The 22,415-nt window shown below is 35.7% G+C and overlaps 3 protein-coding genes across 7 annotated transcripts in view; 1 reads left to right on the top strand and 2 right to left on the bottom strand.

The window, feature by feature from the left end:
• Nucleotides 1-8,262, bottom strand: part of LOC142533281 (lysine-specific demethylase JMJ17) — a 28,585-nt gene extending 20,323 nt beyond the window's left edge. Inside the window, exons 1-6 of one of the 2 annotated variants that reach the window (XR_012816711.1) lie at nucleotides 8,107-8,262; nucleotides 6,588-7,968; nucleotides 5,010-5,067; nucleotides 4,331-4,453; nucleotides 1,867-1,924; nucleotides 1,587-1,723 (exon numbers count right to left, since the gene is read on the bottom strand). Coding sequence is in view for 1 of the 2 variants with exons in the window: in XM_075639995.1 (XP_075496110.1) it covers nucleotides 1,587-1,723; nucleotides 1,867-1,924; nucleotides 4,331-4,453; nucleotides 5,010-5,067; nucleotides 6,588-7,927 (1,716 nt within the window). In the remaining variant the exon portion in view is untranslated. The remainder of the gene's footprint in view (nucleotides 1-1,586; nucleotides 1,724-1,866; nucleotides 1,925-4,330; nucleotides 4,454-5,009; nucleotides 5,068-6,587; nucleotides 7,969-8,106) is intronic. The other variant, XM_075639995.1, reaches the window with a different exon arrangement.
• A 1,000-nt stretch (nucleotides 8,263-9,262) lies between these two features.
• LOC142532782 (glutamate--cysteine ligase, chloroplastic-like) lies at nucleotides 9,263-16,540 on the bottom strand. 4 transcript variants are annotated; one of them, XR_012816610.1, is made up of 16 exons: nucleotides 16,415-16,540; nucleotides 15,478-15,827; nucleotides 14,876-15,026; nucleotides 14,523-14,630; nucleotides 14,323-14,415; nucleotides 13,432-13,515; nucleotides 13,221-13,289; nucleotides 13,086-13,156; nucleotides 12,891-12,959; nucleotides 12,185-12,278; nucleotides 12,002-12,091; nucleotides 11,834-11,914; nucleotides 11,272-11,364; nucleotides 10,010-10,093; nucleotides 9,786-9,855; nucleotides 9,263-9,408 (listed from the first exon to the last, which is right to left on the bottom strand). XR_012816610.1 is itself a non-coding variant. In XM_075639228.1 (16 exons), the coding sequence occupies exons 2-16, from the start codon at nucleotides 15,810-15,812 to the stop codon at nucleotides 9,320-9,322; spliced, it is 1,578 nt and encodes a 525-aa protein (XP_075495343.1). In that variant the 5' UTR covers nucleotides 15,813-15,827; nucleotides 16,415-16,540; the 3' UTR covers nucleotides 9,263-9,319. The 4 variants fall into 4 exon arrangements, 3 of the variants coding, with proteins under 3 accessions (XP_075495343.1, XP_075495344.1, XP_075495345.1); XM_075639228.1 differs by having other exon boundaries at nucleotides 10,010-10,090; XM_075639229.1 differs by having other exon boundaries at nucleotides 10,010-10,090; nucleotides 15,478-15,821; nucleotides 16,415-16,533.
• Nucleotides 16,541-19,154: 2,614 nt separating this feature from the next.
• LOC142533863 (uncharacterized) lies at nucleotides 19,155-21,534 on the top strand. The gene is made up of 2 exons (XM_075640775.1): nucleotides 19,155-19,573; nucleotides 20,738-21,534. Exons 1-2 carry the CDS (start codon nucleotides 19,299-19,301, stop codon nucleotides 21,249-21,251), a joined length of 789 nt encoding a protein of 262 aa, XP_075496890.1. The 5' UTR covers nucleotides 19,155-19,298; the 3' UTR covers nucleotides 21,252-21,534.
• Nucleotides 21,535-22,415: the final 881 nt, after the last annotated feature.

Genomic DNA, 22,415 nt, shown 5'->3' with positions numbered 1-22,415 from the left:
ATTAATAAGCCTAGAACTGATAAATTCACTGAATGATACTAATATTTCTCAAGGAGGTATTCACACAATACATACAATCTATTATAAAAGAATCAACTATACAATCAATTAGAACCAATCAAACAACAAATATCCTGATTCTAGTACATAAATTTTATCTAAAAAGAAAATTAATCATTCAAAATATTATTCAAGTTATGCACGCTAACCCTCCTACTCAAGTTGGTGCATAGACATCATGCATGCCCAACTTGTATAGTGTAATAGTGTTACATAGAATGGACAACTAAGAACAACATGAGTCATCATAATTCATAACAGCTAGTCGGTATTCACTCTTAACATAAGGAACCTTTATCCTGACAGAATCTGGGTTATCTTTGATGCAATTCCTAACCAGCTCAACATGCATTATCTGATCATATTACACTTAATTTTTATTTTTTTGTGATCAAAATAACTTCGGTGTTATGGTAGAAGAGAGAGCCATTTTTCTTGAATCAAAACTGAGTTCAGTTAGAAGAATTTTCAGCCAAGTAAGCTCCGTAGTTGCACGATAAAGAGCGTGATATTCAGCTTCCGCACTAAATAAGAATACCGCATTCCATTTCTTGTTTTTCCAAGCACCAAATTGCCCCCAACAAATATATATCTCATTGTAAACTTCTCATTCGCTAAAGGTATAATCTGAGACTATTCAACCATGTCATGGTCAGCACAACAGTAAATGAAATGGGCAACACACGGAAAGTTCAAGGGTGAAGATTGAGCAGCTAGATAATTCAGTTATTTCCTTGTGTAGTTGTTCCAGATTTTAGTTATTTCCTTATTTGTTGAAAATTTCTAGATTTTGAGATTTTCATAATTCATAAGATCAAGGGTTCTCTTATTAAATGAGCCTCTAACACTCTATTCGCCGTAGGTGGTAAAAGTTATAAATCCAACAAAAAGGGAATTAACCCTGAATTGGTGGATTCCGCAGTCCAACACCCCATAGCATGATCCATAACTGGCACGTAACAACTTGGAATCAGAGACAGGGGTTATGGGGGACTTTCAAGGGCTACAAAAACCATTTGAATCTTTTCTGAAAATGTATATAGAACACAAGGCTGCAACAGAGCAACGAGGCGGTCTCGACACATCTCAAAAGAATCATCTGATGGCGTGGTGATATCAATGAGAGGAGCATTGAGCTTGGATAGGGTATAATTGCAACATCCTTGATCTTACTAGCAAACTGAAAATGCGAATATTATCAAGAACAAGCCCAAATCATAATTGTTAAAAGTCAAAATGTTAATGTCTGGGCATACGGCTCAACTAGACTCATCCGCTGCCTTGACATAGGTTAAGGCACATATCAGCAAGCACCAGCCTTCACCACTTTAAAGGCTCAAGTCACCGTTGAGACAGGCTTTAAATGTAGGAATGGTAAACTCAAGAAAAAATACAATTATTGAGTCCACATTACCTTTATTAGTTGAACTATATGTCTGTTGACACCCAAGTCCATCATTAAGAAGTTTAAATAAGCAACTGAGAAATAATCATACAAATGAGAAATCTAAAGAGGAAAGCCAAACCTTGGCAGCTACACACAGAAGCTCCTCATGAGATAGAACGGCAGCTTTATGATAATGTCTATAAAGCTCAGCTCCAAAACCTCCATGAGGTAGCCAATCAGCAGGAGCAAAATTAACTGCCTCGGCACAATTCAAACCTGCCGTTCCAAGTGGATTTCAGGAATGCCAAATATATGCACCACAATAAAGTATGCGCACTATGCAAGGTGCGCAACATACATGCCAAGACTTGAACAGCAAATCTTCATAAAATAGAAGTAAAATGCCAGTTTTGACTAACCAAAGTTAAAGCCTCCATGATAAGACCGAGGAAAAGTGATAACAAAGTTCCCAGGCTCCTGCCATAATCAATATCATTATGCGAGCAATTACAAGTGCGTGAAAAAAATATGAAGGAAAAACATACATCCAAAGTAAAACATGAGGATGAAATGTAAGAACTTTTCAGCCTCATTTCCTCAATATTTAAGAGTCATAGCAACTTGGTCTAAATCATGAGACTTATCAATAGCATCAGATGACCACAGAATAACTGTTTACAGAAGAGATAGTAATCCAATGTACTAGGCTTAGTTCTGGAAGTTAGTTCACAACAGTTTAAAGAATAATATCAGTTAATAATGCATTTGCATAATCCAGCAACTGAACAAATTTCAAAATTTTCAAACAAGATCAATAGAAATAAATAACAATACAAAACTAGTTAAATACCAAGGCAAGATGGATTGACGTAATCTAGCAGTTGAAGCTTGAAAATGTTTTCAAAAAAGATTAGTGAACAGCAATCAACATCCAAACAAAAATAATTAAATAAATAAACTCCAGTCGCCTAGCCGAACCAGATCCAGCTAGCAAAAACATATTTACAGAAAAGAATGCAAGAAGAGATTGCAATTTACATTTTCCACAAGCATCTTGAAGCCACAAAGTGTTAATCCAATTGCAAAAAATACAACGGAAAGTTTTAGCAATTTTTTTTTATATGAAACTAGACTTTATTAAAATAATGGATCGGATTACATAGGAGCGGATGAGTAATCCACAAAACACGTAAACAGAATTTGCAAAATAACTTCTAAGCTATTATCAGCAACATACAAATTTTCAATCCCTAACCAAATCAGAAATAAACGAGTGGTTAAGCTCCGGCAAGTTCGTCGTCCAAGTCGCAACTTTGAATTTGATCTTCGTCCGTACGTTGTCCAAAGGCTCCGCTGAATTTGTGAAGATTCTATTGTTCCTCTCCAACCAGAGCGACCAAAAGGTGCCATGAGTTACCAAATACCAAAAACTCATCTTCCTTCTCCTGGTGGGGAAGCCTGGCTTCATAAGAAACAAGTCCCGTGCTCTTCTTGGAAAGGTCCATTCGAAACCCAACTCTTGTAGTACTTTTGTCCATATACCACTTGAGAAAGAACAATGCAACAAAAGATGGTCCTGATTCTCCTTTTGTTTTCGGCATAAACTACACCATTGCGGGCATCAGGCACAGGTAGTCCTCGTTTTTGCAACGAATCACAAGTTGGCAGTTTCCCCAAAGCCACTATCCACGAGAAGACTTGAACCTTGTTCGGGTGTCTTCCATATATTATAATAATACGGGAATGACGCGGAGTTGGAAATCGGGAAAAAAGAATCGTAGAAATAGCGAACAGAAAAAAACCCGGAAGAGTCCCCCAGCCAAACTCTAAAATCATTTGTGCCCCGCTCCAACCTAATTGTATCTAATACCCCTAAAAGACTGCTGAATTCACCTAGTTCGACCTCATTTACAACTCTCTTGAAATGCAAATCCCAGTGAAAGTTAGAATTGACCCTCGGCTAAGCTCCTTCTCAATATTGTTATCATCCCGGTGTATTGTATTAACTCTTGTCGTTGCTGACCCGTAACCAAGGATAGGTTGATGAAGTTTCCTCTGAAGATTCCCTGACAGTAGCTTTACCAAAGTATTCGAGATGTTTTTCCACCCCCCCGAATTATAGCCGCTGGGAACAATTATGTTCTGCTTTCTGCCCTGCATACTGAACTTGGTCGCCTCTAAGAACCGTCCATGTTTGTTTGAGAATCTCTGTATAGTAAAGACCGCGTTCCTGTCCCTATAACGAAAGAAGTCGGAACCCGAATAAGAATTGTTGATGAAGTCCTTGAATCTTAGACTGAGTCCTACTGGTCCGTGCATTCATCTCCGTGCCGATGAAAAAGACGATGATTAGCGTCAAAAAAACAACAAGAGAATTCCGACGACCTGATACCAATGACTGGATACAGAAGCCCTCCAACGAGAAGGCACTCCCGTGAAGAAGAAAACGTGACTAGCGCGAGTAGAGCGAGGAGAGAGAAAGAGAGGAAAAGGGTAAAGAGCCAACGGCAATCGGCCGCGGGCGCCGACACAGGGTGAAAATGCGATCGTCGATGTTCAGGAAGTGAGAATGCCGATTGAAAACAGGAAGGTATCTAAAGAGCGGAGGTGAGGAGAGAGCATTTTTCAAAAATTTCTCTCACTAGGGTTTTTGTATAGATCTCCTTGAAAGTTTTAACAATTAAAATGCTAGAATGTGCAATATACTGATGCAAACTCGACCCATGGGTCTACACCAATTTATGTTCTCTATAAAGTTGACTAGATTACTGGCAATAGTAAATTCCAGCTCGAACTGAAATCGTGAAACAAAAATATGATTTCTACTAAACCTTACAAAAGAGAAATGCAAAGGTTTTTTATTCAATCATTAAAACGGTGTACCTGCAAAATGCTGCAGACTGGGACTCCTTTTGCTAGCAAAACAGATGGATTAAGCATGGTGACAAGCTGGAACAATAGATCCGGTTGTGCTTCAAACAGATCAGGCAAACTATCTTGCATAACCTGCTTAAAAGAGAGGTGCGAGTAATGTGCATTCTTATGACCAAGGAATTGAATAAAATACTAAAAACAGGTTTGTATCTATCAAAAAAGCACATACAGGACCAAACATTGTTCAAAACAAAAATTGTTTAACCTTCTAAATTATTACAATTATTACACTGGAACAATTGGTATTTATGTACTTATTAGGTAAATAGGTAAATTCATTGACGAGACATCCGAACAAAAAGCAATCCATGTTGCAACCAGTAATATGACAAAAGATTAAATTAATGGGTAAAATGTGATGTGAAAACTTAACACTTGCATGAATGGAGTAATCAGGGCCTAAGAATATAAGAAAATAATATTTCAATCCTTATTGTGTTGTCTTGTCATTGTTTAGAATTTACAAAGAGAGAGATAGAGTTATAGACATAGAGGGAGTAACATCTTAAGGATGAACGAGACAGCTAACCAGTTTAACCATAATTACACGCATGACACGCTACTCAATTCAAACAAAGTTCATCAACTGCAAGAGGAGAAAAAAAATGTAATTATGAATAAGAAATACCTTTTCAAAAGATTGAGCTTCATTACCAGGGACACTGTACCAACATTTTGGCTCTCCCCTTAAAAGATACACAAAAATCAGTATTCTTGTGGTATTAAAAAAACAAATCCACGTTCAAAATATCAAATCCATACTCTGATGTAAAATATAATATCAGGAAAGGAAAAAGGTCCACATATAGGTCAAGTGGAATTATGAACCACCGTGTATTTTTGCGATCGAGGGAGAGATAAATACGTTGAACTAGTATATAATTTAGTTCAATTGATCAAGTAGGAAAATTACAAAATGTTGAAAATTTAAAAACAAGTGGATATTATTTGTCAGCAACACTTAAACATACTCGCGTTAAAATTTTTCAGTAATGCCTGACATATTCAATTCATAAGCTTTGGGTAGCATGAATGAAACATTGACACAATGCAATGAGATCTCTTGAAAGCTTCAAATAAGAATAATATGATTTTGTCCATGCTAAAGTTACTATATCTCAAATAAGAGGAGCAATAAACGAGTACGCCTTTTTTGTATGCTGCATTAATAATTTCACTAGCTTAAGACAAGTTCTTAGTTGTAATCTACAAACTTATCAATGCCATATGGTATAAATCAGGAGAAAAACATGAAATAAATAGTTTCATGGTTCAATAGAATCAATTGAGTCACTTGTGATGCAAAAACCGATAATTTTGTATACATTCAGAAAAGGCTATATGTGATGCAAGTAAACATTATGCAGCAGTGTCATATAATGTCAAGCAAAGAAATATGCCTCAAAAAACTCTTAACCATTTACCGATCAAGTATTACTATCTGAAACAAGAATCATTCTTGGCAGGGTCTAAAGTTGAAGATAAAATATTTAAGTGGTTGATAACTTCAAAATACTTCCAAGTAGAAATGGAAGAGTTCATTCATCTTGAACGATTCTTAAAAGTCATACTACGTTACCATCTCATTGGAAAAAAGGTAAGGCACAACTCTAATGTGCATAAACTCTCCCACCAAATAAAATTTCAAGATTAATAAAATTACGGTATCTTATTGTTATCTGAAAAGATCCATATATGGTGTTTATAGATGACAAACGAATTTGAAGACTGACAATTAGAACCACTTAAGACCACAATCAAACCAAATTCTTCTTAACCTGATGTCAGAAAAATGTATCAGCAGGATTCACGCAAAATTAAGCAACTGCTTTTTCTCATATGTTTGAAATGTCTTTGCTAAAGAGAGTTTTTAAGCCAATTAGAACATCATTTAGTCTATTTGCAAATTGATTAAAAGTGGATTAAAATATATCATGTGTTGCACATACTTCATCTGTGAGTTACAAATCACTTTCCTTGCTTCAGCGGGTATTGAAGAAGAAAGAACGTAGATAGCACTTTCCATCACCATCATAAGTTTCTTATCTAAATTTCTATATTTATTCAACTACATGCCAGTAGAGGCACAAATCCTTCATTTCTTTTCAGTGTATATACTGATAGATATTGACAAAAGGAAAAACTAAACTAGCACTTCCCCTGATTTTATTTTAGCGGAACTTTATGGAGTTGACCAGTAACGTACCAGTGGAGGTAATTCATTGAGTAAAAGCAGTGGTCCTCAAAATGCCAGCAAAATGAAGAGAATAGCATCCCAACATAAAGCCAAGGTACCATGACACCAGCAATGTTATGATGCACAGATCGAAGCATCGACCCTTGTAACCTAGGTAGGTTGTTGAGATTCCATGGGCTAGTGCTGTATTCATTCCAAATGTTGACATCTACAGACGATGGCTTTTTGTCAATTGCACGAGGAAACCCACTCCCATAAACAGAAGTATCTAAATCACTACCATACATAATTTCCAGTTCACCAACTGAACCCTCCACGATTTCCCAGAACTTTTGTTCCAATTGCATCTGTGACGTATGCGCTGAGCCAAACCACTTTTTCTTCACCCGATCGGCCACACGCCTAAAACCTTCTAGTGAAAACTGCTTACCCTGCACAAAACCAAAACTATCCTTATCTGAATTCAGGCACTCAAAACAGTACCAGTTTCCAGGAGGAATCCTATTTAATGGTGGTGACAAACAATATATGTGCCAACCCTTATTACACCTGTCACACAACAACATAACTTCCCCATGCAACCCACTTCTGCACTGTTCGCATATCTGACCCAGCTCATCTTCCTCTACTTTATGAACTTCGACCCTCTCACCCTCTTTATTTCTTCGTCTTCTCTTATAACTCAAAATTTCATCCTTCGTCTCACATTTCTTCCCACAATTCAGATCTCTCTTACAACTCTTATTTTTCTGTCTGTTCAATCGATTATAATACTCTTCATAGTCATGTAAATTTTCCCAATACAACTGAGACAACACATGCTTCGAACATTCTGAAATCTTCCCTCTTGCCCGCACGAACCTAAATACCTCCCCCCACTTCTTCGCCCTAGCAACCGCATCATACCCCCCGAATCTCTTCACTGCATTAAACAACTTGCACAAGTCCAACGCCTCCCCCTCAAACACAACACGTTTCTTCGCCTTCTTACCACAATGCTTCTCCAAGAAACGGTTATAATCTAAAGCAAAAGTCTTGGGATCAGAAGAAGCACACCGTGCTTGCAACTGGTGAATGGCCTGGGTTTTTGTAGGGAACGTGAAGGAATCCATGTCAAGGGCAAATGGGGGTTTCCAACTACTAGGCGGAACAATCTTACATATCCCGTAGGGCTCTGCTTCTGGCCTGATCATGTTTATATAATCTAAAGGGTCCTTAAATTCCTCCTCGCTAGGATAAAACACTGGCCCTACGGGCACGTTCTGTAACCCCAAACAACTCGATAAATCATCACTACAGCCACCCATTAAAACCCTTTTTTTCTCTTCACCCAGCCTCTTTTTCCCCATAATTCTTTCGAACTATCCAAAAAGAACACGTATAACTCCAACTACAAATAAAATGATAAAAAAACATCAATACATATCCACAGAAGAAAAAACGTATCTTCAAAAATATCACAGTGAAACCAGGATGACAGAGCAAACTAAAAAGGAAACAAAAACAACCACGGGGGTTGTGAATGTACCTTTAAACAAAGAAGAAAGATTTCTGGCGCATCTCAATCTCCGAATAGAGAATTACATGCGAAAGGGGAAAAATAAAACCCAAGTCTTCGTTGTCATTTCTTGGAAGGCAGTTAGTTTTGACGGTTTAGGGTTTTGAAATCTGGTCCTTTGTGGGGGTAAAATTGTCCGATAAAAAACTGTATATCTGGTTTGAACCGCCAAGTTTACTTGGATCAACTCGGTTTTTCGTAAAAATAAAACTCGGCTTTTCGGCAAATTGCCCCAGGCCCCAACAATGTCATTTTTTAAAATAATTAATTTCCATAGTATTAACTAAAATAATATATATATATATGTATATAATAGTATTATCATCGTTGACTTCCCATGTCAAGCCATATACATTTTCTATATCTTCATTTAAAACTAATACAATGATGGTACACGTACTTATACATTCTACGTTTTTATAAAAACTTATGTGAAATGGTCTGACAGATCGTATTTTGTGAGACAGATCTCTTATTTGGATTATTAATAAAAAAATATTACATTTTAAGCTAAGAACATTATTTTTTATTGTGAATATCAGTAAGATTGACCCGTCTCACGGATTAAAATTCGTAAGACAGTCTCACAAGAGACCTACTCCTATTTTTTTGTAATGAAAAAAAAAAAAAACCATACTATCCTACAAAATTAAAGTCGACCATATCTCTCAAGTCTATGTACATTGCAAGCTGTGGAGATTCTCTTGAAAAAAATCTAAACATATCATTACTCGTCATCTTTAACGTTTGATAATAAGAAAAATAGTCGAATGAAAAATTAGCTTAGACTACGGCAACACTGATGAAGTGGATTTTTTGGATGTTATATATGATTAAATATCCGATGAATGATTTGAAATATTTGACATTTAATCCCGTTAACTCTCACACCAAAAACTATATAATAAGTAATTACACTTCACAGAGAGAAAATTTTCAGACAGTCAAACCATAGATGAAATCACATCCAGATTATTCAATTCGGGTTCCACCTTCTACAAATATCGTGGTCGTGTAGGAAATTTAGAACCCGCAAATATAAACAAGAATTGATCATAACATAGATATAATTATAATAATAATAAGATGGGAAATGTATACTAAAGCGTGGACAAGATTCTCTTCATGATCAGCTGAAATAAAGCTAAATGAACATGCGATAAAGCTAAGTTGAGCCTCCTCCTCAATATAGCAGCTCCTCAAAAACTGGATCAACGCTTTGTCCCCACTTCCCGTGGTACAGTTCGAGGAGCTTTTCAGCTGGTGTTATGCCTGCATGGGGTGGGGTGTTTTTAAAATGAAATATGAAGCAAAAATGATATATTCAAAGACATAGTGATACACGTTAAAAAAAAATGAAGCAGAAAATTCAACTGGAGGATGTTCTTGTCCCAACACCAGGCGATAAACTCGTTTTTGGAAATAAGATTAGATGATCTCAAGGTGTTTCTGAGAGGGGGCATTTTGAGATAGGGTCACTTTCTTTAATTTCCCGGCATATATTGTATAACAATTTCATTCTCCAGTTTACAGCGATGGATCCCATGTGATCATGCAAAGTAACATAACCGTGATATAACCTACTCAATTCAGAAATAAAAGTTTGCCATGCAACTAAATATATTCGAAACATGAACTTGGAAGCTTACCAGTTTTAACCACTTCACTCACTTCATTCAGGAAATTAGTCTCCTTAAAGCCTCTCCTTTCTAAGCCATCCTATATGGAGAAATATAGAGACACGGAGATTTTACTAATCTCAAACAGCAAGTAATTATGAGCTTGTCGCTACTATATAGATAATGCAGACTACTAAAACAATGACATTAAAATTGACCATAGAGAAGCAATTGCTTTAGAACTATTCGGAAACCTTTGCCAACTTCACAACGTCTTGGGCAACATGCTTCAGCAGTCCATCCCGAAATGGTGTCTTCAGGCCACTCTTTGGTACCTACTAAATAGTTACAAATTAGAAGGGCATCTTCATGGCTATTACAGAAATCTTCATAGGCAGAGATTATACTGAGAAAGCACATTTCCCCACACCAAAAGTCTTTCTTCCTAGGAGGAGCGGGGAGTCTCCAGCCATCGGAAGTATACCATCCCATCTTTTCCATCCGACTTTCTTCTAGCAAATAGTCATCTTATCCCTAACCAGGCTTTGTATGGTTAAAGACCCAACTTATCTTGTTAGGACTACAGCTTGGATGGGGTTTTCCCCTCTAGTTTCCCCTTCTACTTCTGTTTTTTCGGTCTCTAGTAGTTTTTGCATCTAGATGTTGGGGTTGACCATTGACCCCATTCCATCTATTTTGCTTCACTATGCATCCATAGATTGGGGTCTGCCTAAACCTCAACAGGTTGTTTCAGGAAAAAAAGAGTAAATGGTAGCAATGGCAGCAGAAATCATGGATCAAAAACAAAAGAATTTAGAATTCAACTCAAAATCTTCAATCCAAACATCAGTGAAAGAAGGCAGTGAAGAAAGGCAAGCGACGAGAGATTCTACGTCTTAAAATCGATCCATGGTTCTTTTTCCATTATTTAATTAATTCGTCACAAGTCTTACTTTTTTGGGTTTTGTTGAAGTACAATCAGTCTGTCTCACAAAATTATTATTTTAAACCTGATCTTTTATAGGTATACTGGAAGAACGATATTAAAAGTAAAAAAAATTCCTTTTTTTTAAAATAATTGAGTTGAAGATTCTAAATAGAATTCCATAAAGATCTCGGTCGATAGGTATAGATGATCATTAAGTAGGGTTTTAGTTCACTTATTATTTTGGACTGGCAGGAAATTTGTTCCTCAAATCCCCTCGAGGTGATTTGAAATCGTACTCATAACTATTGAGATTGCGGGTGATAGATAACAGACTACTCTGCCCTATCACATCTCAAGCAGATATAAAACAGGCAACCCTTCGCCATACATGCTTTACTTATTGTAGAGCCTGGCATCTCTCTGTTCTCGCCACAAAAGGAGGAGATGAAGAGAAAAGGTCATGCCTCAATCATGTTGAATGGTGAAGTCTAAAGATACAAATAAAACAAGTATGATATAATTACCATTTTTTCTTATTATGTGATAGAAACTAATTTATATCATAACTAATGTTTTGTCCACATTTACCTTATCCCTTAGCATCTGTCTCTCCTCTGGAGTCCAATCAGCTATCATGTCCAGGACATTTTGTAGAGAGACCTCGTCATAGAGGAGACCTACCTGAAATTCAAATTTCATAAGAGCTTATAAATCCAACCAAAAGTGTGATTTTACAAGATCTGAACCTATTCTTAATTCGAAAAGTTAGAAAACTTCTTCCGCAAGAGCATAAATTTGTTCAACATTCCCCCAATATTTCTTCTCAATTATAAGCATTTGCTTATATTCCGCTAAACTCACATGCACTGCAAGTATTTTTTTTTGATAAGAAACATAATATTATTAAGAATATGGTTTTGAAGTACATTAGAAGCGGATGAGAGATCCGCAAGACAAAAACACGTGAAAATTAGAGATAGTTCACTTCATTACAAAATTCCAATCCCTAACAACATCTGAGATCGATAAATGATGAAATTCTTTAGTCCTTGTGATTGTAGTCGCCACTCTGAACTTGATGAGCTCTCATAGATCGATAAATGATGAAATTCTTATACATGCACTGCAAGTATAAGAAAAGAAAATATACCCAGAAAGCAGGTAGAGCACATAGCCTCCTCCAAGGCCCTCCATCAGCACCTCTCATTTCCAAGTATCTTTTAAGCCTAACCTGAGATAGAAGAAAAGGGCCAAAACTCATCAGTAAGATCAAGATCATGGGCACAACGCATGGTGAACCCTATCCAATGATGCCAACCTCAGGAAATATTGTTGTCAAATGATTCTCCCAATCGTTTAGAGTAGGATAATCACCAGGAAGACAAATAAGTTTACCAGCCATAAAATCCTGTGGTAGATTCATAATAACCACCTTAGAAAAGTAGCGGAGAATTAGAGAAAATGTGGATTTATAGTCATATAATCAAAGATAGAAAATAACCCTGAAGGACATCCCAGCACAATTAATGTACTTTTTCTTCCGATAGACAAAGTACATCGGCACATCAAGAGCATAATCTACATACCGTTCAAACCTGTAACAAGATATGGAGTGATACAAGTAAATGCAACTTCTTTCATTAGCGAGGCAAAATACTTTCAGTGGTAAAACACTACCTCACAAATAATGGAAAACAAATCTAAAACCTAGAGATGGCAAACATGACACAACATTGACAAAAAACTCTGGTGACCACTACATATGATGTGATATAAGTCAGAAGGTTGTGGAAATTGTACTATAAATGTTGTAGCCCTTGACAGAAGGGTAAGTTGTGTTATTTCCAGCACAACGGTAATAGACTCAGCAGCAATAACGGACCTCGGCAATTGATTTTAGTTTAAAGCTCACTTTGTCATGGTGGCTGGTAGTGAATGTCATAGATTGGTAATCGAAGTCGATCAATGGTAAAGATTATATAAACATGTCCTAGGTTTGTCAAAGCTTTTTATTTTCCGATCTGTAAATGGACGAGGGCCAAGATATCAATTTGAAAAGGTCTATTGAAAAAGTTCTATCTGAGGGAATGGGTATCTCAAATCTTAATCCAAAATGGAAAGATTCGCAGTCTCTTTGAGGCAGTGGGAGTATATGCTGGTCGAGGTAAAACCGCCCTCACAGGGATGTGTATTAAGAAGAAACTCACCCAAAAGAGTCATCAAACACAAAAGGCAGCATCCCAGCTCGGTCATTGTCAGTATCAGTCCAAATTTGGCTGTAAGAAAGAAAGAACTGTCAACTAAATTTCACGAAAATTTAAAAGTTCAGACAAATGTTCAGAAAAATTGGAAAAATGAGAATAGATATTGAAGAGGCTTATAGTAGAGGAATATATAACTACCTTCTCATGCTAAGATAACCATTTGGCTTTCCCTCAGTGAATGGCGAATTTGCAAATATTGCCGTAGCTATCTGTTCCACAAATTAGTTAATTCCAGAGAACTACTGAATCCAATACCAGAAACAACCGACTTACAGGTTGTAAGGCAAGACCAGCTCGAAACTTCCTTATCATGTCAGCTTCAGAACTAAAATCGAGATTGACCTGTAAAATATGAAGTTACAAAAGAATAACAAAAATATCTTACAAATGGCAGTTGAGACCCTACTGGAGCAAGTATATATATGTATTGCATTAAGCCCAAAGAGTTTCTGGCATTTTTGTTTTAAATTAGCATTATCCTTACCTGAACTGTGCAAGTTCGAAACATCATATCAAGTCCAAGTGTCCCAACTTTGGGCATGTAATTTCTCATGATCTCGTATCTTCCCTGATCCAGAATATTTTGTCAGTATTTGTAGCACCTAATAGATTTCAAAGCTTTAAATCATACACAAGAAAAGATTGGAAGCAAATTTACATGTAACGAAAATTTTGTAAGCAACGGAAAGAAAGAACCACACAGAGTATTGAAACACATACCAAGTCATTTGAAAGACAATGTCACTTCAATAGCCTAACTTCTCTGGTTCTTTAATGCTCTCGTATTTATATCTGAAACATGTTATTTGGTGGCCTTTTTAACATTTACATGTTTTCTAGTTTGACACCAAGTGATAAGGATGGTACTTTGAAGCGACATGTTTTCTAGTTTGACACCAAGTGATAAGGATGGTACTTTGAAGCGAATATGTACACAAATAAACATAGTAACATACAAACTGTATAGTTAATTTTAAAAAATAACTGAACCGACCTATTGCACACCACTGCCTTTAATCATAGAAATTACTAAATTTAAATCTGATTTATGCTTAAATGTACACTTTCCTTGTATTGTGTAAGGTCATTTGTATTATCAATTGCAACTGACACGTGTACAATTGCCACATGATAAACAACTCATGCACGAGGCATTATTGCTGCATGGAAAGCCTGTATTTTCTGAGAAGGAATGTAAATATAGAGAAAGGATAAGAGTGCCCTACTTCCCTACTTATGGCCCAAAAGCAGTAAGAGGGGTAAAAATAGAGCTAGTTAATTGGTCATTGAATTGGGCAGACACAATGTTCCATTGGAAAATGAACATTGTCTGCATTAAATTTGCATAAAATGTGTGATTTTGTGAAGATAATACCTTGGGCATTACTGGAATAACTTCACGTCGCCATTTGGGCTGAAAGCCAATTCCTAGGAATCCAATCCCCAACTCCTCTGCAACGGCTTTAACCTGAGTATTTCATTTAAAAACTGATATTATACTAAATCACTCGAGTCTGGTTCATTATCATTGTTACAATGAATTTTCTGAAGGCATAAAGTTCATGGAAAAAGAACCTGGTAAAGATGTGAATTAACTTCAGCACAAGTTTGATGCAGAGTTTCAACAGGTGCACCACTGAGCTCGAACTGGCCACCGGGCTCCAAGGAGATACTTTGTTTCCCCTACCAATAGATGGTCAAATTTAGTGGTAGAAATTTAATCTGGAGAAAAATGAATGAAACATCAATGTTTATTCCAAAATGAAAGGCGTTTTGAGATTAAGGACCAATGGAACAAGCTCAACGTGAACATGGAAAATGTGATAAAATGCTTGTTAGAAACTAGATAGTGTTGCCACAATGAACTATACACTGCATAAAAAAACAAAGAAAAATATATCCACAAGTTGACTAAGAAAAAATAATACCTGTTTGAGTCCAATAACGTAGTCACCTTCAATTAACTTATCCCAATCAAATCTCTCGGAAATAGCATTAAACATCTCGGCTATTTGTTCATACTTCATGGGTTGTAAAGTTTCAGTTTCGAACCCAAATTTTTCATGCTCAGTCCCTATCCTGCATGGTCAAAAATAAAAATCGGGAGCTTTACATGCCTTGAGATGCCCAGGTGTACCCACAAACAAATAGTAAACAATGGAAAACAGCTAAAATTTACTCCTTCCAGATAAACAAACCCAGATTAAACTGCCAGGAGATTCCCAGAAGAAAAATTGAACTCGACCGTCAAAGACTCTAAAAAAGTCATAAGCCATGAAATTTAAAGAAATCATAAATTGCAGGTTGGGGAGTGGGGGTCTGCAGCATCTGGATGCAAACTAATATATCTTAATAGGTTAACTAGGATATGTAAGTTCCACAACGAACCAAAATTTGAACCATTTTGAGTTCTGAATATCTCAAAAAACCAGCTTACAATTAAGGTTAGCAATAGTCGCAGTGAAAATTAAATATTTTTCCAAGAAAAGATGAACCGAATCCAAGTACCAATAAGAGCTAGAAGTTGAACCTCCATTTTTCCTTCGTCTTGCAGCCAGAAGCAAGGTAACCTACAAGATCTTCTTTGGTTAGTGGCTCTGCTGCAACAACAGCATCATCAGTAGGAGGACTTGCAGCCACAATAAATCGATGTCCTCGACAAAGTTCTGCTCCAGAGACATCTAAACGCGATTTTTGTGCTGCCTTTAAGGAATTCCAAGAAGGTCGACGTAAACCATAGAAGATTTCCTTCGTTTTCGGTGCCTCCGTTGTGCTAACACTGCTTTTAACTCCATTATGTCTAACTCTACACTGTATTTCATTAGATATCCAGTGTGATGAGCCAGATTGGGACATCATCGCCATGTCTTAAGGCTGAAACTTTAGCAAACGACGAAACAGGACCATTAGATAAAACTTATATCTTCACCATTTCGAGGTAGAAAGTCTGCATGTAAATATCTACTGGAAATATAACAATCATAAAATGGCACAAATTTTTTTGATTTTGATGAAAACATACTTTCACTCAAACAAAGACATGACGAGAGGTTATGCCCAGATTTAATATGACTATTTAAACGACCAAATTAAGCCCCAGATAGCCATTAAAAGGAGATTTTGTCCATGGACACTACAAATGGGTGTGCGAAATTGATATTGGACTTAAATTTTCAGAAAAATTATCTTTAAAGCACCGCAAGGTGCTTGGACGACATTTGACTTCATTTTCCAGCTTTCAATTCTAGCTCATAAATCCATTGCATAATTTTTTTCCCGGTGGATAATAGAAAGAGGGACTTAAACTAAACCCCACAAGCAAGAATCATCTCCATACGAGATTAAAATAAATACAAATTAAAGAAAGCTTGAGAGAACATAAGAAAAATATTCAAAATTGAATCTTGGAAAGGCAACGCAATAACAAACAGCATAAGGGAAATATCAGAAGGGGCGGGGCTTCATACAAAGAGCAAAAATCTCGAGTCTTGGCTTCTCCGAAGTGCTGCCGTTGCCAAAGATTCCTATACAGCTGTTGTTCCTTCGCTTCTTCAATGCAACAATCGCTTGAAGAGCCAAAGAAAACAAAAAAATTTATATATATATATATTATTTTAAAAAAAAAAAAGGAAGATGGGCCTCGGGGAGGTACAAGATGCGGCGGCATCCACTCAATATGGTGGGTATCTTTTGCTTTCTTTTCATAATTATTATATTAGCAATGATTTCCCGGCCATGAGAATAATTGTTGGTAGGTCTTTTATTTGTTTTAGTAAATGTCGAGATATAAATGATTGAACTAAATAGTTACGAAAAGATATTCGAAGTAAGAGTTTGATTTTGTTTTTTAAAACGATATTGTTTCGCTCCGATGTTCACGATTGTTGACAATTTATTTCTCAAAAGACAACGATTATGGCCTCAAAATAGTAGCAATACAAATTTTAAAGTCACACAAACTTTTGAAAATGATTAGAACGCTATCATTATGGTATACAAATTTTTAAATTTTGAATTCTAAGCGTTAAACTGAAAAATCCAATTCCAAGAATCTAAATCTTGCAAAACTTGGATTTACGCGCAAATGCTTAAAAAACTCAAAATTATAAGACAACTTTCGAATTTAATTCCAATGTTCAAATTTAAGTATATAAGTTTAGAAAATCCAAACTCAATATTTTATATCTTGAAAATTTGAACTTTAAACACTAATGCTTAAAAACTCGTATATAGAACTCTAAACTTACGTAGAAATGAGAAGAAGATAAAAAATAGTGTGTCGAGTACAACTGAGTGAATTTTTATTTATAAAAAAATGAAAAATCATGAAGATGTATATATATATATATATATATATATTTTTATTTAATCTTTTTATTTGATAAAATTCGAACTCAATAAGCTTCTCATTCACCTTAATTGATAATCGATAAATGATTTTGTTCGTTACGTAACTCGTTCGAATTGTTTTATCGATTCTAAATAAGTACAAAACTCATTTTTCGTAACAATAATCATATAATTAACCATTTTCATTGGGAATTCTACTATTATAGAAGTTTAAATAATTTAAAAGTCTACTTTAAAAAATTGTAGTTAATTGGTATTTAATGTGATAATATCTCTAAATTCAAATGAATGTTCGCTATGTCGTCAATTCTAATTGAGGAAAGATCGACCCAAATATATTATTTCAAAACAAGTTGTGGAGTTTTTCTATATCCGAACATATTTTGTAATAAAATAGAATTTCATATAGAACTCCAAACATTTCATGTGAATTCCTCAACATACATACGAGTGATAGAGATCTTTCATCGCGTTTTATTATAATCAAGTTCTGACTGTTAGTCGCGTGTAACACTTTAATCTTTATATCCAACTTCTCCCACCCGTTTCTCGCAATTGGTTCCACATGTTCCTTATTTTTCTTCTCATGAAAATACAAAACCAATGGCACCTACTAAGTTCGCCGCAAGGGGAAACATCAATGTTGAGTATTTCATGCAAACTATCGATCGATTTAAGGCTATCCTTGTGCTATTTTTCTTTCGTTGTAATATGGTTTTTGTTAGATCATGGCATTGTTGATTTGGGATTTTCTTGTATTGCAAGTTTTATGTGTTTTGAAGTTATTGTGTTGTCATGAAATCAGATTTCAAGATAAGTTTTCCTTATTATGGGTGTTTTTATTATTATAGCAAGGAAAATGATGTTATTTCAAAAATCTGATTTGGTTTGTTCAGTAGTTCGGTTTTCATTTTGAAAAATATTGGGTTAATTCGGTTCAATTTCGATTTTGAATTTTAAAATTCAGTTAAACCAATTAAGCCGATTAATTTTTTAATTAAAAAATATCAAGACTTTAATTTTAACCTTTTGGTCTTGTCTCTAAATTTGGTACTTGATCCCATTAAAAGACCTAAAGAAAGTTTGACAACTGTCAATAATCGCCCTCACTTTCATCGTTCTCTTGTATCTTTTCCAATTAAAATTGCTGAATGTTCTAACTTTTGAACATGATAAAACCCGAAGTTGAAATTAGGGTAAATCTTATTCTGATAATAATAATGATAAAAAATCTCTCGATTTATACAATATTTTTGTCCCCGGTGTAATTTATCAAAGTGTTTCTCTGACAAGTGTTAGCCTCCCCAATTTGTTTTCGCCTCCCCAATTTGTTTTGGAAAAAACTTATGTGAAACGATCTCACAGATCATATTTTGTGAGACAAGTCTCTATTTGGATCATCCATGAAAAAATATTACTTTTTATACTAAGAGTATTATTTTTATTGTAAATATCGATAGGGTTAACCCGTCTTACAGATAAAGTTTCGTGAGACCGTCTCACAAGAGACCTACTCACTTGTTTCTGCCTTGTTCGATTTTAATACTTTATATCGGTCAGTTCGGTTGGTCAGGGAAAAAGTTTATATGATTATGACAAGTGTTATCCTCCTTAATTTGTTTTTGAATTGTTTGGTTTTATTAGTTTATATCGGTCGTTTCAGTTTTGTTAGTTTCGGTTCGATTTTAACCGATTGTTCACCGTGCGCACATTAATATCAATTATCCTGCTCTTTTTTTTTATAGTGGGTCTAAATTCATGGTCGGCTCAAGAAATATACGGAGCCCAAAATAGGCTCAATCAATTTATGTAGCCCAATATTTTTAAAAAATTCAGCCCAATTATTCCATGTAAGCGACAGGTTACTCCAGGTTGGTATATGCAGCGGAAATAGGCGGCGGAGAAGCGATATTACGACGTAGACTCATCACAATATCTCCTTCATAAACCGTTTGACAAAATTTCTGAGAGAACTGATACGGTTTCAAAGAATATACCCCGATGGGGCGAAAAGGAGCGAGCAAGAAAGAGAAGAACGCAGTTTCAGGGCCTCAGCCACGGGCTTCCATGACACTTCGAGAAGAAGCGACCGGTAAGAAGGAGGGGAATGTCAATCCCAGAACAAAGAACAGAATCGACCACCTAAAAAGCCTTGCGTTGTGGGCTGCTACCGAAGCTTCTATTCCGTCACTTGGTGCTTTCTTCGGACAGCGCTTGGCTGCGTCCATTGAAGCCGTGGGTGTGCGCTCTGACCCGAGTTTGTTTATTTGCGAAAGGTTTTATCTTTCTCTCTCTTTATATTTACTTCATAATCCATGTGTATTTTCTGAATCAGGGGGGTTAGATGAGGTTTGAAAACGATTTTATTTCGTTTGGTCTTAATTTGTATTTTGAAAAAATTGTTTATTGCACTAATGCGACAGAAATAAGACTCGTGCATATATGTTTGCTTACTTTCTTCGTATGCTATTGTTGTGGACTTGCTTCTTTGTATTTGCCTAACAAATTATCTTAATTGAGTTTTTCTTTAGTTGTTGAAGATTTTTACTATACCAAGAAAGCGAAATTATGTGCAAAGTTCTGCTGCCTGCAGAAGTTTCGAGTAAAATGTGTGGCCTTTCTCTGTGGAATTGAAGGCTTTATATATTTCCATTTTTTTTGTGTTTGATCTTCGCGTCTTTCTCTTTTGTTTGTGTCTATGTGATTTAAATCTCTTAAAATCTGAATTTCGATTAATCGTTCTGGTTCATGTGTATCAGACGAGCTGGATTTTGATTTTCTCAAATCTCAATGTTGTCAGGATTTTAACTTGTCTGTGAGAGACCTGAAACTTGCTATTTTCTTGATACAGTTTATCCGAGGATGGTGGAATCTTAGTTCTTTATTTGTAATTGAACATGGGATATCAGGAAGTATCGCATTGATACCGATTCCCACTTTCCTGTGATTTGAAGAGTTTAATGCAAGTACACTAGGCATGGCCAGGTGAAAGCAAAATTAGTTCAAATCTATATCTTTTAATCTTTTTCCCTCATCTATATTTCAGATATAGATTTTGAGTTTCTAATCATTATTATTGCACATAGTTCTTCTTGGAATTTTTGTGGTCATAATTTCAAATATTTTATGTGTGCAGACAGAAAATTACTATTAAACATCCTTTCTGCTTGAGCCTCCTCTACGATAAATAAACGGAGTTGTGCTTCAATGTTATTGGATGACAATTCTACCACTGTACAAATCACTGGAAAAAATGGTTTGTTCTTGGGGACATTTGTTACTTCGCCATCTTTGTTATGAAACCTTTTGCGTATGACTTTTGATCTATCTGCACCATTGAGGGACATTTCTGTTACAGTTGATGATGATGTTATTTAATTTGTCCTTATTTTCTTAAGAGCGACATTCTCTGGCTCTGACTCTGCATTTTTGTTCACCAGATGTGAATCCATTCTTCAACCTGGTCACAATTGTACCATCAGGATTGGAAAGATCAGCCCGAGTAAACGACGTAGACATAAGAAATCTGATATTGCCATTCAGAATAATGTGGTTTACAATTGCCATTTCTGTTCTCATCGAAATTTAATGAGAGGAACACCTAAGGGTTATATGCAAGAGATAAATCCTCTAAAGACAACACAGCCTTCAAGATTAGATGCCGCCTATCATGTTGTAGAGAGATCTACTAGCTTGACACAATCTACACCAACTGCCATCAAGGCTAACAAGATTGAGGCTGTCGCTTTTCCAATTACAGATAGGCAGAGTCTCGAACCAAGCAGTCCCTCAACTCCATTGCCAACAACAGGTCTTTCCTTGTTAGATGCAAAGAGGAGAAAAAGGAATAGGCCGAGTGCCAAAAAAGCCGCTGAACCAGAAGGTAGCTCAAATGCTGCCGACGCAGAAAAAAGCAGATGTACTTCAAGTAAGGAGGAGAAAATCCTGGACTAGTTTGAAGGAAATTGCCCAGAATTCTGAGCACGATACAGTCAAGAGGTTCACCAACCTAACCATCCCATTGTTCATGTAAATAGAAAACACTCCGTTTCCACATCACGAGAGAGTGTATCACCATAGCTGCAATACAAATGTTAAATATCATCTTTTCTTGCTATTCATTGGAGCTGTGTGTTATATTTCTCGGCCATAATATTCTCTGCAGCACACCCTCTTCACAATTCCTATTAATTTCATTTGTGCTTGAAAGCTTGTTATTGAATTAAATTTTTACTTCTTTAGCCAGATAGAAATGACTTCGTTTTGCTGTGTTCTAGGTTTCTTCGATGCTATCTTTTTTGGGTAGTGGCGGAGTCAAGAATCCGATTATACCCGGGCTAGAATTTTAAACTCTAAAATCCTTTAATATTTTAAATTGATATACCCGAGTTAATATCAAATTTATCCAAAATTAAAAAAAATTACATATAAATTTTTTAAATTTTTTTGGAACAAGCCCGGGTGAATGATAGTGTGCCTCCGCCCTGCTATTGGGTTATCACCCCAAAGATGATCCAATTACCATGAATGAGTCATATTATAATTTTTCATGTGATAACAATGCATTAGAGGCGCGGAAAAACATTCATAGCTTATTAATGGCCATCGGATAAATCCTTGGGATACTACCCTTTGATTCTGGTTATGCTTTGTGACGGGTAAAACCTAACCTTTGCTTTTTTTATCTTTTTTCCAAATGATTTTGTTTCTTTATTTCTTATCACCGATGGACGTCTTGTTGCGCTAAAATGTTGCAAATTTATCGTGGACAAAGATTAAAATATGTATAAGATGAATGGTAATTTTTTATTTTATATTTTATCTATTTTATTTTATTAAAATTGATGACATAATAGAAACCGTTAAGGACACCAAAATATATATATATATATATATATCTATTTTTACCCCTCTATTATTGACAAATTAACCGAAATTATTTTATATCTAAATTATGGTGTAATACATCACTATTTCTTATAATTACATTTTGATTTTCATTTAAATATAAATCAAATAAATTATAAAAAATATTGTACAAACACGCAACGCGTATATCGACGTATCAGTTGTATAATGAGAAATCTAACAAATTGAGAAGGGCGACCCCCCCTTTAA

This window comes from Primulina tabacum, chromosome 18 (assembly GCF_025594145.1).
Source record: "Primulina tabacum isolate GXHZ01 chromosome 18, ASM2559414v2, whole genome shotgun sequence".
NCBI classification, from domain to species: domain Eukaryota; kingdom Viridiplantae; phylum Streptophyta; class Magnoliopsida; order Lamiales; family Gesneriaceae; genus Primulina; species Primulina tabacum.
The sequence above is the reverse complement of the archived record's forward strand: the minus strand, read 5'-3'. Positions and strand labels throughout refer to the sequence as shown.

Coding starts and splice junctions, on each gene's coding strand:
- LOC142532782 (XM_075639228.1), bottom strand. CDS start 15,812: ATGGCGATGATGTCCCAATCTGGCTCATCACACTGGATATCTAATGAA. Junction 15,027..15,477: donor AAGACGAAGGAAAAATGGAG/GTTCAACTTCTA, acceptor TTGACCATGCAG/GATAGGGACTGAGCATGAAA. Junction 9,409..9,785: donor GAGTGAAGTGGTTAAAACTG/GTAAGCTTCCAA, acceptor CACCCCATGCAG/GCATAACACCAGCTGAAAAG.
- LOC142533863 (XM_075640775.1), top strand. CDS start 19,299: ATGGGGCGAAAAGGAGCGAGCAAGAAAGAGAAGAACGCAGTTTCAGGG. Junction 19,574..20,737: donor AGTTTGTTTATTTGCGAAAG/GTTTTATCTTTC, acceptor TTTGTTCACCAG/ATGTGAATCCATTCTTCAAC.